We start from the raw sequence: 15030 nt of genomic DNA on the forward strand, positions 1-15030 counted from the left end.
GAAATTTTTGAAAGTACCAATGTTGGATATCTATAAATATTAATTAGAAACATCCTGTTAACTATGCTTCACAATTTCCCAAGTTTTTTCAAAGACTACAAAAACAATCAAAATATTTTCTCTAGTGAGTCAGCTAGCCAACTCAAGGAGAAAATGCCCACACCGGTCTCTTTCCTAACTGCCAGCCAAGTCAAACTGCAACTCAGAAAAACTTTCCAGAAAAAAAATTAATGTACGGCTAAAAAGAAGATACCATTATCCAGGACTAACACTGAGATATATCCTAATAAAGTAGATTCTAAGAAAATGAATCCTTTGGGCATCCAGATAAAAATACCAAACCATTTAAAAATGAGAAAAGAATTAAATTGGTCTCAGACTGTTCCACTAAAACATTCTGTACTATAAAACAGTGAAAAGCCTAAAAGGCTTTCAAAGAAAAGAAAACAAAACCCCAATACTTTGCAATCAACCAAACTGTTTTTTCAAGAGTCCAAATATACAGACAACACAAAATGTTCAGGAAATTAATCTTTTTTTAAAAGAAACAGACAACTAAAAAATAAATGGAAGAACTGTAGCAAAAGAGCTTGCAGTGAACACTGTCCACATGACTGTAGGAAGAAGATGAAAACAACTTATTAAGTATGGTTACAGAATTGAATATAAATATTTTAAAACTTGTCAATGTAGAATTAATGTATTTAACAAAAGTTGGTTAGAAAATAGGTAAAAATAGGAAGATGGTGTGAATACTTCAATCTTCTCATCTTTTATAGCCACAAGTCAAAAGATAGTTTTGAATCTAATAGTAATAATATTAACTAACATTTACTGACTGTACACCATGTACCAGGCATTGCATAGAGTACATGGCATGAATTATATAATAAAATTCTTCATAATAACCCTAAGTGAAAAGCCATTTATTATCTCCATATTATAGATACTGTAACGGAGGCTTTAAAAAACTTGTTCAGAATACATTAGTCTGTAGATGGTGAAGCCAGATTCAAATACAGATATCCTGATTCCAGGGGCCATACACATTAAAATACGTTATACACTTAAAGATATAAAACTAAAGACCATATAATCTGCTTTAACTGAGTGATACAGGGAAGAGAGAAGATATAAAGAAGTGAAAATATACTAGTTTCACCATACTTTTGGTATGTGCTAATGTACATGATGTGCTAATATATGTGAAGGAAAAAAATGACTACCTGGGCAATATATTTGTCATATTCATGGAAAACTGTACATAATTCCTTGGCAACACATTAGGAATCTCACCAAGCTGTTTTTAATTCCTACATAGAGCTACACAGTTTCAAAATACTATCTAATTTATTTTCTTAGGATCTATTGATAAGGATTGTATTGTCAGGACAGACTAAATTAACCTGTAGTAACAACTTCAAAATTACATAAACTGGAAAAAGAAAAGGTTCAATTTGTATTCATGTCTCATATGTGTTATAGATCAGGAGGGAGCCTCTACTCAGCACAGCCGCTCTCGGAGTTGTGCTAACTGAGCAACCACCATCTCAAATATCGTAGGTCACAGTGCCTGAGAGAGTGTTCTATAAGATGCCTCACCAGCAATTAAATGCTTGGTCCAGAAATCACAAATGAAACCTCTACTTACAACTCTTTGGCCAAAACCACTACATGATTCAATCCAACTACAAAAGCACCAATAAATACAATCCCAGAATCACCAGACGGGGGCAAACAACACTCATGATTACCATGTAAGCATTTAGTCTGCTGCCACATTCTTCTTACTACAAATAATGCCACAATAAATAGTCTTGTTAAAAAACTTTCTGCACATGTATATGCATATCTATATTATAAATTCTTAGAGTGGAATAGCTGGTCAGAAAACATGTCCATTTTAATGTAGATGAGTATTATTAAATTTCCTCCAACAAGGTTTTTGTTTTGCTTTGTTTTGTTTTTAATTTACATTTCTTTAATAATGATTGTGGGCTTCCTTGGCAGCTCAGACAGTAAAGAATCTGCCTGCAATGTGGGAGACCCAGGTTTGAGCTCTGGGTCCGTAAAATTCCCTGGAGAAGGGAATGGCTACCCACTCCAGTATTCTTCCCTGATTGAGAATCTATGCTAGATTCATTTTTACTTTTAAATCTCATTCACGTGAGATTTGATTCTTTAAACGAGTAATGTAAATACGCAGCTTCCTTTGCTTTCTCCAGATGGCCAGAGAATTAGCTGATTCAGTACAAGTTACTGAGCCATCTATTTTTCCTTGCGGTGGTTGGGAAACCATACACTAATTGAACATTTGCATTTGAGTCTATCTCCTAAATCACCATTATGTGATACTGATCTATCGCTAGTGCCAATGTCACACCAGTATAATCACTAAAGTTTTATAATACATTTGATCATCTATTAATACTAGAGTTAGGCCATATTATCTTCTTTTTCCAAATTATCTTGATTATTCATGTAATTATCTAATTAATTTTCTCAAACTTTTACATTAACTTATCTAGTTCCAGAAAATATCATTGTTATTTTTATAAGGATTCATAAAGGTAGATAAATTTTCATTTTTAAAAAATTAGTAATTTTATCAAAACAGAAGGTATACATTTTCCTATGCTTAACTCTTTCTTTGTACTCCCAGCTGAGTTTCAGAGTCTTCTTTGGAGTAGTTCTATAAATTTTTATTTACCTTAGAAGTGAAAGTGACGTCGCTCAGTCGTGTCCGACTCTTTGTGACCCCGTGGACTGTAGCCCACCAGGCTCCTCTCTGTCCATGGGATTTTCCAGGCAAGAGTCTTGGAGTGGGTTGCCATTTCTTTCTCCAAGGGATCTTCCCAACCCAGGGATCAAACCTGGGTCTCCTGCATTGCAGGCAGACGCTTTACCCTCTGAGCCACCAGGGAAGCCCAAAGTGAAAATGAAAGTCGCTCAGTTGTGTCCGACTCTTTGCGACCCCACTGACTGTATAGTCCATGGAATTCTCCAGGCAAGAATACTGGAGTGGGTAGCCTTTCCCTTCTCCAGGGGATCTTCCCAACCCGGGGGTCGAACCCAGGTCTCCTGCATTGCAGGCGGATTCTTTACCAGCTGAGCCACAAGGAAAGTCCAATATTTCTTTAAGCCCCCTTTTTTGGTGGGGGGGGGGGGGGCGGCAAGAATACTGGAGTGGGTTGCCATTCCCTTCTCCAGGAGATCTTCCCGACCCAGGGATTGAACCTGGGTATCCCGCATTGTAGGCAGACGCTTTACCGTCTGAGCCACCAGGGAAGTGCTATGTAATTTCTCTTTGTTTTTGTTATTGCTGTTGCTTTCACAAATCAGCTCTTGCTTTCACTATATATCAATCACGACTGAAATAGTATCTTCAGTATTTAAACTGAGTACATTTTGCTTTAAGGTTTTTGAGAGGCACACAAGCTCTTTGATTTGTGTACGTTTAATGAGAAGATTGGTCTGACTTTGTAAGTTTCCTGACTTAAGACAGCAGCAGTACCACTGCACACAAAGCACAGATGTGAGCAAAATGCTGAGAGCTCTATTTTCTACTGTGTTCTCCAGAGACAATACTGGGTAAATAGATCTCTCTGGAACAGATGACTGAAGTTTTCATGTGTAGAAAAAGCTAAAAGGATCAAGCATAAATGCAATGTTAATATTTCAGACAGATTTAACTTCAGTCTGAATGTTACTGGATTTATGTACACCTCCAGACATTGATAAACTTTAATATATACTTTTAATAACTTTTGCATTGTAAATCTTAGTTGAATCACAAATTCTATCTTATTTGGAAGTTTGCTATCCAAGAAAAGGCTTATTTTTAATGGCAATTCATTTTACTGCATCAACAGTATTTGGATCCAAAATCTCTGATGCCTTGTAACATTTACTCAGAGTGACACATGCAATTACGGGATTTTAGAACTAAAAAAAAAAGGAAAAAATACATTCATCTTTTAGAGCATTTTTTTTTTCTCAACCAGGGAAAAGAATTAGGGGAATTACACAGGGGAGATTTTTAAAAATAAAACAGTACCACTTCTGCTTCCCCATGACCTTAATCCCTTGCCCACAAATGGCAGTCACTATTTAGTGAGATGCTGTGTCATTACCCAGGTGTAGCATGGAAAATAAGGAAAGGGGGAGGGAGGTTCTCGGGTTTCCCTGGTGACTCACAGCAGTAAAGAATCCACCTGCCATCCAGGAGAGCCTGGTTTGATCCCTGGGTTAAGAAGATCCCCTGGAGAAGGAAGTGGCAACCCACTCCAGGATCTTTGCCTGGAGAATCCCAAGGAGAGAGTAGTCTAGTGGGCTATAATACATAGGGTCACAAAGAGTCAGACACAACTCAGTGACTAAACAACAACAGGGAGGTTCTCAACCACTTCTCCTGGGATTATATAGCAAAAGAAAGTAAGACTTAGGAACACGGTGATTTTCTTGGCATCACAGTACTGACGGCAGTAAGTACAATACTTCTCCCTTGACTGGCAACTCCTTCCACTCTATCACACCTGTATTCAATAATGTTAGGAAAGATGACATAACCAGAATCAAAGTTACCAAAAGGCTTTTCTGGTACCACTTGCTTTTCACCAACACACATCATGAATAAAATTAACTATTCTTTCCTCTAGTAGTGAGCTTCTCTGTTGGCTCAGTCGGTAGAGTCTGCCTGCAATGCAGGAGACCCGGGGTTCAATCCCTGGGTTGGGAAGATCCCCTGGAGAAGGAAATGGCAACCCACTCCTGTATTCCTACCTGGCAAATCCCATAGACCGAGAAGCCCGGTAGGCTACAGTCCACGGGGTCCCAAGAGTCAGACATAATTTACCGTACCTTAAGTACTATTCACAAAACTAGTGCAGCTCATAAGTACTAACACCCAACAACTTCGTGTTGTTTTCTGTTTTATGCATGGCTGTTACTTCCCCAGACAGATGATGAGATCCATTACAGAAGGATACAAAGCATAATCATTTCTGTCTTCCCAGCACCTAACACAGTTCCTTCCACATTCTTATTTTCACCAAGTATTTCTGGAATTAAATTCAACCCAAAGCTATATTCAAGGATCATATTAAAGTCTGAGTAAAAATGACTCAAATATATCAGATAATTACATTATAAAGTTCAGTTTAAAATGAATGTTTGAAGATCTCTCTGCAGGCTCTTCTATTTAATTTGTGAAATTTTTCAAAGTACACTAAATCAGAAGGAATTATGTCCATTAATTACTTTGACTACCTTTTCCTTTCATAAAAACATTAACCTAATCTTTACATCTTTACCTTTATATCTTTTATAAAGAACCAATTCATCTTATGTTAAACTTGCAAACCATCTTAATTCCATCAATACCTTTTGCACTGCACAATATAAACATAATTCTCCTCTTCTCTTTTTTCAGACTTAGTATGATTATTAATTTATTAATTATAGTACATCATTGCAAATGTACATAGTTATGTGCATGCTCAGTTGCTAAGTCGTGTCCAACTCTTTGCAACCCCACAGACTGTAGCCCGCCAGGCTCCTCTGTCCACTGGATTTTCACAGCAAGAACACTGAAGTGGGTTACCATTTCCTTCTCCAGGGAATCTTCCCAACCCAGGGATCAAACGCGTGTCTCCTCCATCTCCTGTATCACAGGCAGATTCTTTACTGCTGAGCCAGCAGGGAAACCCAGTGTTTGTAAATGCCTAATACTAGGAAGAAACAATGAAAACTGAGCTATTTCATAGGTTTTCTCTAAGGAGTACAATATAAAAAAGCACAGGGAATGAAAAAAAAAAAAAAAAACTTCAATGTTGCTCCCTGTGTGTCTTCATGGACCGAATCTTTCAGCATGGGACCAGAAAAGAAAGACCAGGAGGACAGAAAGAGAAAACAGCAGCCATGGCTCCTGACATCACTATGCGGTTAAGGTGAACATCCAGAGTTCTCTCTCTGACTGAATTGACTCAAATGGATTTATCAAAAGAGCCTGTTAAAATCTGTAACTGACAGTGCACTTCTCTTAGCTGGAATGGTACATCTCTTCACCCTCTTACATCCCTACTATCATCTTATGTTTCTAAACAGATAACTTCTTACTATCATAGTAAACAGAACATGGGAAGCTTAAGCTAATAAAAGCCCCCATACATCCCCAAATTTCATATTCTACTTAAGAGTATAAAGGCAGAATCTTATATTATACATACCCTGTTCAAAGCTGCCAGGACCAATTTGTGAATATCATTCCTGAAACACTGCTTTTCAATCATATTTAGCTTATGCTGATATTCAGTATCTTCCCTGTATTCTTCCGGGATGCCTAAATGCAAAATAAATACACATCATTTTCTCATAAAAGATTTAGGCTGAATAGAATGTCATTTATTAGGAATGATTATAATTAACCCAACAATACATATGTTGTACATTTTTCTAATACATGGTTCTTTATCAAAGAAATAACTCTAAAGTTTAAGAAATTTCTAAAAATTGTTCATCACTGAATATAAAATAAATACACTGTATGTGGATGTTTACTGAACTTAAAGTAGCAAGAAGTTACTATGGTGGAGCAATTTTATGGAACCAACAATCTCTTTTTTGTGTATTAACAAATAGTCTGTACTTACTACAAGAAGCTAGATTTTTATGCAGTGGTGGACAATTTGAAAAAAAGTTCGAAGTTATTTGGACTCTAACATAAAAACGTCAGATATGAAAGGTAGACATAAGAGAGTAACAGGAATAACAGTGGAAAATTCAGCATTATGATGGTAAAGAACATGTAGTTTTATCAAAAGTCCTCTAAGGCTGTATAAAAGTATTAAGTAACTTAAAACATACTTTATTAAGCTACATTGTAGCTGAACTATCCCAAAATGGTTGAAAAACAGGAAGTCAAAAAATATTGAACATATACAGAACATATAATAGAACATGTAAATAAAATAATTGTGAACAATGTTTCTAAAATCTATGACTATAAAAATAATTATTAATAAGCAATACCTTATAATCTTTCACTTCAGTAATTTGTAGTAATAAAAGTAATAAGTTGGCTGCATATAAGTTTTCATTTACTTAACAAAAATTTAAATGCCAACAATACATGCAAAGGATTTTGCCGCATGCTGAGAATACCACAATGAATTTGACAGGCATGATTTTCACCCTCCTGGAACATTCAGTGCTCATTTTAAAATTTATTCAAATAGGTCCTGACATTTACTACAGCTGTATGACCTTGGACAAGCCACTTAAACTCTTAGTGTCTCATTTTCAGTAACCAAGACCACATTAATTTCTAAAGCTGCCTATTATATCACAAGGAGATGTAACCATTAAGAGCAGTCCTGTTGAAATGTAAAAGCTTCATGCTAAATGTAAGGAATCTTACTAACTGTCTTTCTTACATTAAGACCAAATGAACACTCCCAAAATTTCATCTCTGGTCTTTGCCATATCACTTGAGGTTCTACTATCCAGAATCGATATAATTTCCTTACTAAATAATAGTCCTTTAAACTGTTTGAACTGCAAACTTTTTGAAGAGGGGATCCATAACCTAATCATCTCCAGATTACCAAGAGTTCCAAGCACAGCTCTTTAGGTATAACACCTGTTCAATAGCCACTTGCACAAATGTGTCTTTAGAAAGCACCCATTCTGATTCAGGCTGGTGCCGGTGCTAAGTTGCTTCAGTCGTGTCTGACTCTCTGTGATCCCCAAGGACTGTAGTCTCCCAGGCTCCACTGTCCATGGGACTCTCGAGGCAAGAATAATGGAATGTGTTGCCATGCCCTCCTCAAGATCTTCCCGACCCAGGGATCGAACCCACGTCTCTTAAGTCTCCTGCATTGGCAGGCGGGTTCTTTACACTACCACCACCTGGAAAGCTCCTAACTCAGGCTGCCTCGGGTGAAAACCTTCCATTATATAAGCTGTGACCTTAAAATCTTTGTATCTTATGTCTCAGTTTCGTCATTGGTAAAATGGGGGCGGGGTGGGGGGAGGAGCGGGTAGAATCTGACTGATGGGTTGCTATGAGAATTTTAAAATTTCATATGAAGTACTTTGAATAATGCCTTACACATTTGTTATTAACTAAATATAAATGAATGGGCTTTAATATTTTTATAACCTCTTGAATTATCTCCTCTGCAAAAGTAAACAAATTCAGTTTCTCCTACTGTTTGGCTTTATATTCATAATCACTTTCCTCTATACACTTCCCAATATGCATATGTCCTTTCCTAAAGAATTTTGCAAGACAAGAAGGAACAAGTCAAATGATATTTATTAAAGTAAGTAGGTCTTTAGTATTATTCTTTTAAAGCACAGGCTCAATCACTTCAATAAGTTATTGTTATAAAAAAGGAGGAAGTGAACAGTACCAGATTGAAAGCAATTTAAGTGACATAATACTAGATGCAATATGTGCTCCTGAATTAGATACTAAATTACACAAATTTGCTATAATGCACATCTGTTACAATTAATAGTTTGAATATGGTTTAGTTAATAATTGTATACATGTACATCTAAACATCTTATAAGTACCTACTTCAACTTAACATGTCAAAACCATAATTATATTCAAACTTAAAACTACTGGGGTACTGATATTATAGTTACTCACTGACATACTGAATCATATGCTATAGGATGGTATATGCTCAGTTGTTTCAGTCACGTCCGACTCTGTGCGACCTCCTCTGTCCATGAGATTCTCCAGGCAAGAAGACTAAAGTGGATTGCCACGTCCTCCTCCAGGGGATATTCCCAATCCCTAACTACAGGATGGTATAGTATGGCATAATTACAGCATGATAGAATACGGTTATTTGTGTGGCATGCTATGGTAATACAGTATGTTATCACAGAGTGAAGTAGATGATTAAGCCTTTACCTAATAGAGAAATGTATTTATATATTGATATGCTTATAAGGTCAATAAAGCAGAAATAGACCTTATAAGCATAGTTGATTGACTATGCCAAAGCCTTTGACTGTGTGGATGATAATAAACTGTGGAAAAATCTGAAAGAGATGGGAATACCAGACCACCTGACCTGCCTCTTGAGAAACCTATATGCAGGTCAGGAAGCAACAGTTAGAACTAGACATGGAACAATAGACTGGTTCCAAATAGGAAAAGGAGTATGTCAAGGCTGTATATTGTCACCCTGCTTATTTAACCTCTATACAGAGTACATCATGAGAAACGCTGGGCTGGAAGAAGCACAAGCTGGAATCAAGATTGCCAGGAGAAATATCAATAACCTCAGATGTGCAGATGAGACCACCCTTATGGCAGAAAGTGAAGAGGAACTCAAAAGCCTCTTCATGAAAGTGAAAGAGGAGAGTGAAAATGTTGGCCTAAAGCTCAACATTCAGAAAACGAAGATCATGGCATCTGGTCCCATTACTTCATGGGAAATAGACGGGGAAACAGTGTCAGACTTCATTTTGGGGGACTCCAAAATCACTGCAGATGGTGATTGCAGCCATGAAATTAAAAGACGCATACTCATTGGAAGGAAAGTTGTGACCAACCTAGATAGCATATTCAAAAGCAGAGACATTACTTTGCCAACAAAGATCCATCTAGTCAAGGCTATGGTTTTTCCAGTGGTCATGTATGGATGTGAGAGTTGGACTGTGAAGAAAGCTGAGCACCAAAGAATTGATGCTTTTGAACTGTGGTGTTGGAGAAGACTCTTAAGAGTCCCTTGGACTGCAAGGAGATCCAATCAGTCCATCCTAAAGGAGATCAGTCCTGGGTGTTCCTTGGAAGGACTGATGCTAAAGCTGAAACTCCAATACTTTGGCCACCTTATGCGAAGAGTTGACTCATTGGAAAAGACCCTGATGTGGGGAGGGATTGGGGGTGGGAGGAGAAGGGGACAACAGAGGCTGAGATGGCTGGATGGCATCACCGATTCGATGGACATGAGTTTCAGTAAACTCTGGGAGTTGGTGATGGACAGGGAGGCCTGGCGTGCTGCGATTCATGGGGTTGCAAAGAGTTGGACATGACTGAGTGACTGAACTGGAAGTGGATGCTTATAAGGTATATCTATTAATATATATTTTCATATATAAAGTATCACCATGAATTTATAATATTATTTTCAAGGGCACCTGTTTAATATACCTAAAAACATTATAAAACTATGATTTATCATTTAAATAAATAATTTCATACATCTAAATTATTACTATCAATGTCACTTCAAAATCATCTCAGAACAATAAAAGAAATTCTATATTCAAAACTTACTTCTTAACTAAAAGAGTATTATTTTATTAACAGACAATTCTGAATGTCTTTTGGTTATCTTTAAAACTCAAATCCACTCTGAGAAGAATAAAGTTGACATCTTTAAGGACAATCAAAAGGATTTTGTTTGCTTTTTTACAATCTATAAAATTTTTTTAAGTTCTCAATAATATCCAAGCAAAATTATGTCTGTTAAATTATATCTCAAAAGTTATTTGACAATTTGAATGGGACATGATTCAATTCAAAATTTACTGAATTTTTGTCCAAGTTTCCAGGGGATTTAAAAAAAAAAGACATGACTAAAGAAAGCCCTTTCCTTGAAAAATTCTATACTCTTATACTCAGAAATATAAATACCAATATGACTACAGAAAATGGTAGGTTTAGGAAGATTTCATTTAAAAGGACCAAAAAAATGAACTTCAAAAGTACTGGGACTCTCACAGAGCAAAATAATAACATCCCTGATATTCAGTAGTCAGAAAATCACATCAAAGGTGCCTCCTAATCACCTCCCACATGCGTCCTCTCCTGCTTTCTTGGCTGGGCTCCCACTATGTCTCATCTGGCCATCACAGCCTCCAGCCTAGTCTCCTTGCAGGAGGCTCCCCCTGCAAATCATGCTCCACACCATACTACTGCTGTTATAAGTGGCAGCTTTAGTTATGACACTGCAACTTTCAAACACCTTTAATAAAATTTTTGAATTGACTTGCATTAAATAAAGCACAAACTGCTCAGCCTTCTGTTCAAGGCCCTTCCCTCTCAGCCTCTGCCCACCCTTCCACATTCACCCCCAGGCACTGCTCTCCTCAACACCATGCTCCACTCATCCCAGACCATGTGTTCTTTCTCTTTCTGCTTGAAATGTCCCTCCTGGCCTTTTTACCAGGTCAGCCTGACTCACCCGTCAACTGTAAACATCACAATTTCTCACATACTCTTTTGAATAAACTATTTGTGCTTCCATCAATATTTTCATAGACTTTTATAATGTGAAAGTGAAAGTTTCTCAGTCATGTCCAACTCTTTATGACCCCATGGACTGTAGCCTGCCAGACTCCTCTGCCCATGGGATTCTGCAGGCAAAAATACTGGCGTGGATTGCCATGCCCTTCTCCAGAGGATCTTCCCAAGCCAGGGATTGAACTCAGGTCTCCCTCATTGTAGGTGGATTCTTTACCATCTGAGCTACCAGGGAAGCCCCGTAACAGGCTCTCTCAGCTGTCTGGTAATTAACTATCTGTCTCTGTACCTCTAAGCTCCCAAAAGTAGTACAATCCTATCTTTTTTCATCTTTTTTTCAGACCTTTGCAGTCATCACAATGTATAGAACATAAGTGGCAATTAATAAATACATGATAAAGGAAAGGAGGAGGAGGTGTTTTAAATGGGTTTGGAGACAAATGAAGTCATAATAAATGTAAGCAGGATGTAAATGGGGTACAATGGACACTATTGTAGTTAATGAGTAAAAGCCACATGGTTATATTTGAGAAAGATGCATTCAACCACAGAGTAGAAGAAGGACTGGAAAGAGGCAAGAGAGGAAGTGTGAAAATTAGTTAGCTATTATCATAATTAAGACAGAAAACAAACAAAAAACTTGAACTCAGCAATGTCAACAGAAATACAAAAAAAATAGCAGAGATGGTAACAATAACCCGGTGTACGAGACAGCAAAAGAGACACTGATGTATAGAACAGTCTTATGGACTCTGTAAATAAACTATTGATGCTTCTTATTAAATTTTAATGTAAATTTATCTGACTCCTCTATCTCATCATTTTCCCTCTAGTTTTATTTTTGGGCTAGTGCAAAGATTTGAATTTGGTTGGCAGAAACCAGTCCTTTAATTTTTGCCTACAAAGTTGATATTTCATGAAAAGTCAAAATATTTATTTACAATGACAGCTCTTCCCACAATCAACTATGTGACTTACCTGGAACTATAAAATGTAACATAGCTCGAAGTGCTTCCAGCTGCACGGATAATGATGTCTCATGACTTTTCATGACTGTTATTATTTTGGGAACCACTGCTGCCATTGTATCCAGGGAAGTGCTACTGGAGATATAATATTGAAATGCTTATTAAAAGTCCAACCTGATTCCAATACAAACACCAATTTGAAACAAGTACAAGAAAACAGAACTATTTTATCAGAAAAGGCTATGTGAACTCAGTGATATGAGCAAACACAATTTAAATTCTTATTCGGTTAAACTTTGACCTCAAGAAGTTACATTCACAGTAAATTGGAAGTCTTTTACTTAGTTTCCCGGAACTAACAACCTCCTTTTGATCTGTACAGGGTCACTGGCAACAACTCCTGGAAAGAAGGTATTATTTGCATTTTCTAGGTAAAGAATTTAGGCTGATAGAGGTTAAACATCAAGGTCCTTTCACTGGAACATGACAGAGCCAGGGCTGGAATGCAAACTCTGACCGCCAAGTCCAGAGAGCTGTTTACAGCATAACTACCTGCCTGTTCCTGATTAACACCACTGGACTTCTTGTATGGTAGTCTTAATTAGTTTTATTTGCACTAAAGTTTCTCTAAGGCATTTTAGCTATTATTTAACATACACACAAATGTATGTTAATCAAAACATAAATGTAGATGTCAGTAGGTCCTACCAAATTTAATAGAGGCAACCCTTGCTTTTACATAGTACCATACTGACTAAAACTTCTGCATATCGGATCTGGGTCCTCACTTTGCATGGGTCTATGAGAGGATGAGATGGCTGGATGGCATCACTGACTCGATGGACGTGAGTCTCAGTGAACTCTGGGAGTTGGTGATGGACAAGGAGGCCTGGCGTGCTGTGATTCATGGGGTCACAGAGTCGGACACGACTGAGCGACTGATCTGATCTGATCTGATCTGATGGTTACTGACATATAGTCCCTCTTTACCATCTTAAAGTCCCAGTTTAAACACATCCCCTCTTTGTAGCCTCTCTCCTTTGGTCACCCTAGCTTGATTCACCAATACCCTATGATCTTACACATCTCTGTCATTGAATTATCACACTGTATTGTAAATATCTGCTTAAAAATGAGATTTTTAGGGGCAGACACGTTGTCATAGTCAATTCTGAATCCCTAGAACTAGAAATTCATGCATTTTACATATGAGGAAACAGCCAGAAAGATTAATTGCCCAGAATCTACAACATCTTAAACTGTCCATTATTCCACTGTATTTTTCCCTCCTTAAGAAGGTTCACACACTGACAGGACCATAAACAATCACAATTTAACATAAACTTTTAATTTAAATGTCAAGAATAACATTTTAAAAAGAGAGAGATTGTTTAAAGTTATGATATATAAACATAAATAGATAAGCTGGACTTATTAAATTATATTAAATTATTACATTTACATTACATTAAAAACAATGTATTTTTACATTAAAAACAATGTAATGCCGTTCATTCTAAGTCTGTAAACACGTTACATACAGTTTATCATGCTACATGCATTTCACTTAGTCATATTTGAAAGTGAAAGTGTGAGTCATTCAGTCATTTCTGACTCTCTGAGACCGCAGGCTCCTCTGTCCATGGAACTCTCCAGGCAAGAATACTGGAGTAGGTAGCCACTCCCTTCTCCAGAAGATCTTCCCAGTCCAGGGATCAAACCCGGGTCTCCTGCCTAGAAGGCAGATTTTTTTACCATCTGAGCCAACAGGGAAGCCCTATTAATATTTAATACCTGTTAGTAAAAACAGTTATGTTTTACTGGGGGCTTAAAACACACCAGTCATTTTCCTAAGTCTTTTGTTCAAACTTATTTAATCCTTACATTATAAGCCAAAAATTTATGAATTTGTTATTATTATTCCTCATCACCAATGAGGATTCTGAAGTTTAGAGATCAAATAGTTGACTCAAATTAGTGGGAAAACCAGGACTCAAAATCAGTTTTTATTGCAACATCTGTGCCATTTGACACAGGACAGTTTTTTAACGCTCTTTTTCTGTTTGAAATGTATTTAGACTATGTCAAAGTTAGCTTGCATTCTTTGACCTAATAAAGTACAAAAATGTGCTGAGCACATCCTTCAGGAGGAGATAACCCTCTGTATTTTTTTTTAATTTAATTTAATTTTATTTTTTAACTTTACAATATTGTATTGGTTTTGCCATATATCAAAATAAATCCGCCACAGGTATACATGTGTTCCCCATCCTGAACCCTTCTCCCTCTTCCCTCCCCATACCATCCCTCTGGGTCGTTCCAGTGCACCAGGCCAAGCATCCAGTATCGTGCATCGAACCTGGACTGGCGACTCGTTTCATATATGATATTATACATGTTCCTCTGTATTAACTCAGTTTTAGCCTTTTAAACAAATTTTAGATAGATTTCACTCCCCTTCCCTCCCCACCCTGCCACTACTTGCCATTCTACCCCAAACCTGCATTATCCATTCCCAGATAAATGATACAGTCTCTCTGTGCCACAAACTAGACATATAATCTTAACATCTCTATGCTTGAACTAAAAGTGATAAAATGCTTCCCCAGGTAAGGAATGAGAGCAGGAAGAAAAGACAAAGCTAATTCTAATGAATGAATTTTGATAAATATTAGTTGTGAGAAAGCAACAATTAGAAGCCATATCCTAATTTTACATGTTATATCTTTCACATAACAAAATTTTAAAAACTGTTTTTTAAACAGTTATGTGCTATATAAGCACCATTTT

General features: G+C 37.0%; 1 protein-coding gene across 6 annotated transcripts in view; it reads right to left on the reverse strand.

Annotated features, from left to right (window-relative positions):
* Window positions 1-15030, reverse strand: part of LRRK2 (leucine rich repeat kinase 2) — a 204458-nt gene that overhangs the window by 149036 nt on the left and 40392 nt on the right. For 5 of the 6 annotated variants that reach the window (XM_061416443.1, XM_061416446.1, XM_061416445.1 and 2 more), the window contains 2 exons: window positions 12251-12375; window positions 6228-6340 (listed from right to left, as the gene is read on the reverse strand). In XM_061416443.1, coding sequence (XP_061272427.1) covers window positions 6228-6340; window positions 12251-12375 — 238 coding nt within the window. The remainder of the gene's footprint in view (window positions 1-6227; window positions 6341-12250; window positions 12376-15030) is intronic. The other variant, XM_061416444.1, reaches the window with a different exon arrangement.

Source organism: Bos javanicus, chromosome 5, assembly GCF_032452875.1.
Source record: "Bos javanicus breed banteng chromosome 5, ARS-OSU_banteng_1.0, whole genome shotgun sequence".
NCBI classification, from domain to species: domain Eukaryota; kingdom Metazoa; phylum Chordata; class Mammalia; order Artiodactyla; family Bovidae; genus Bos; species Bos javanicus.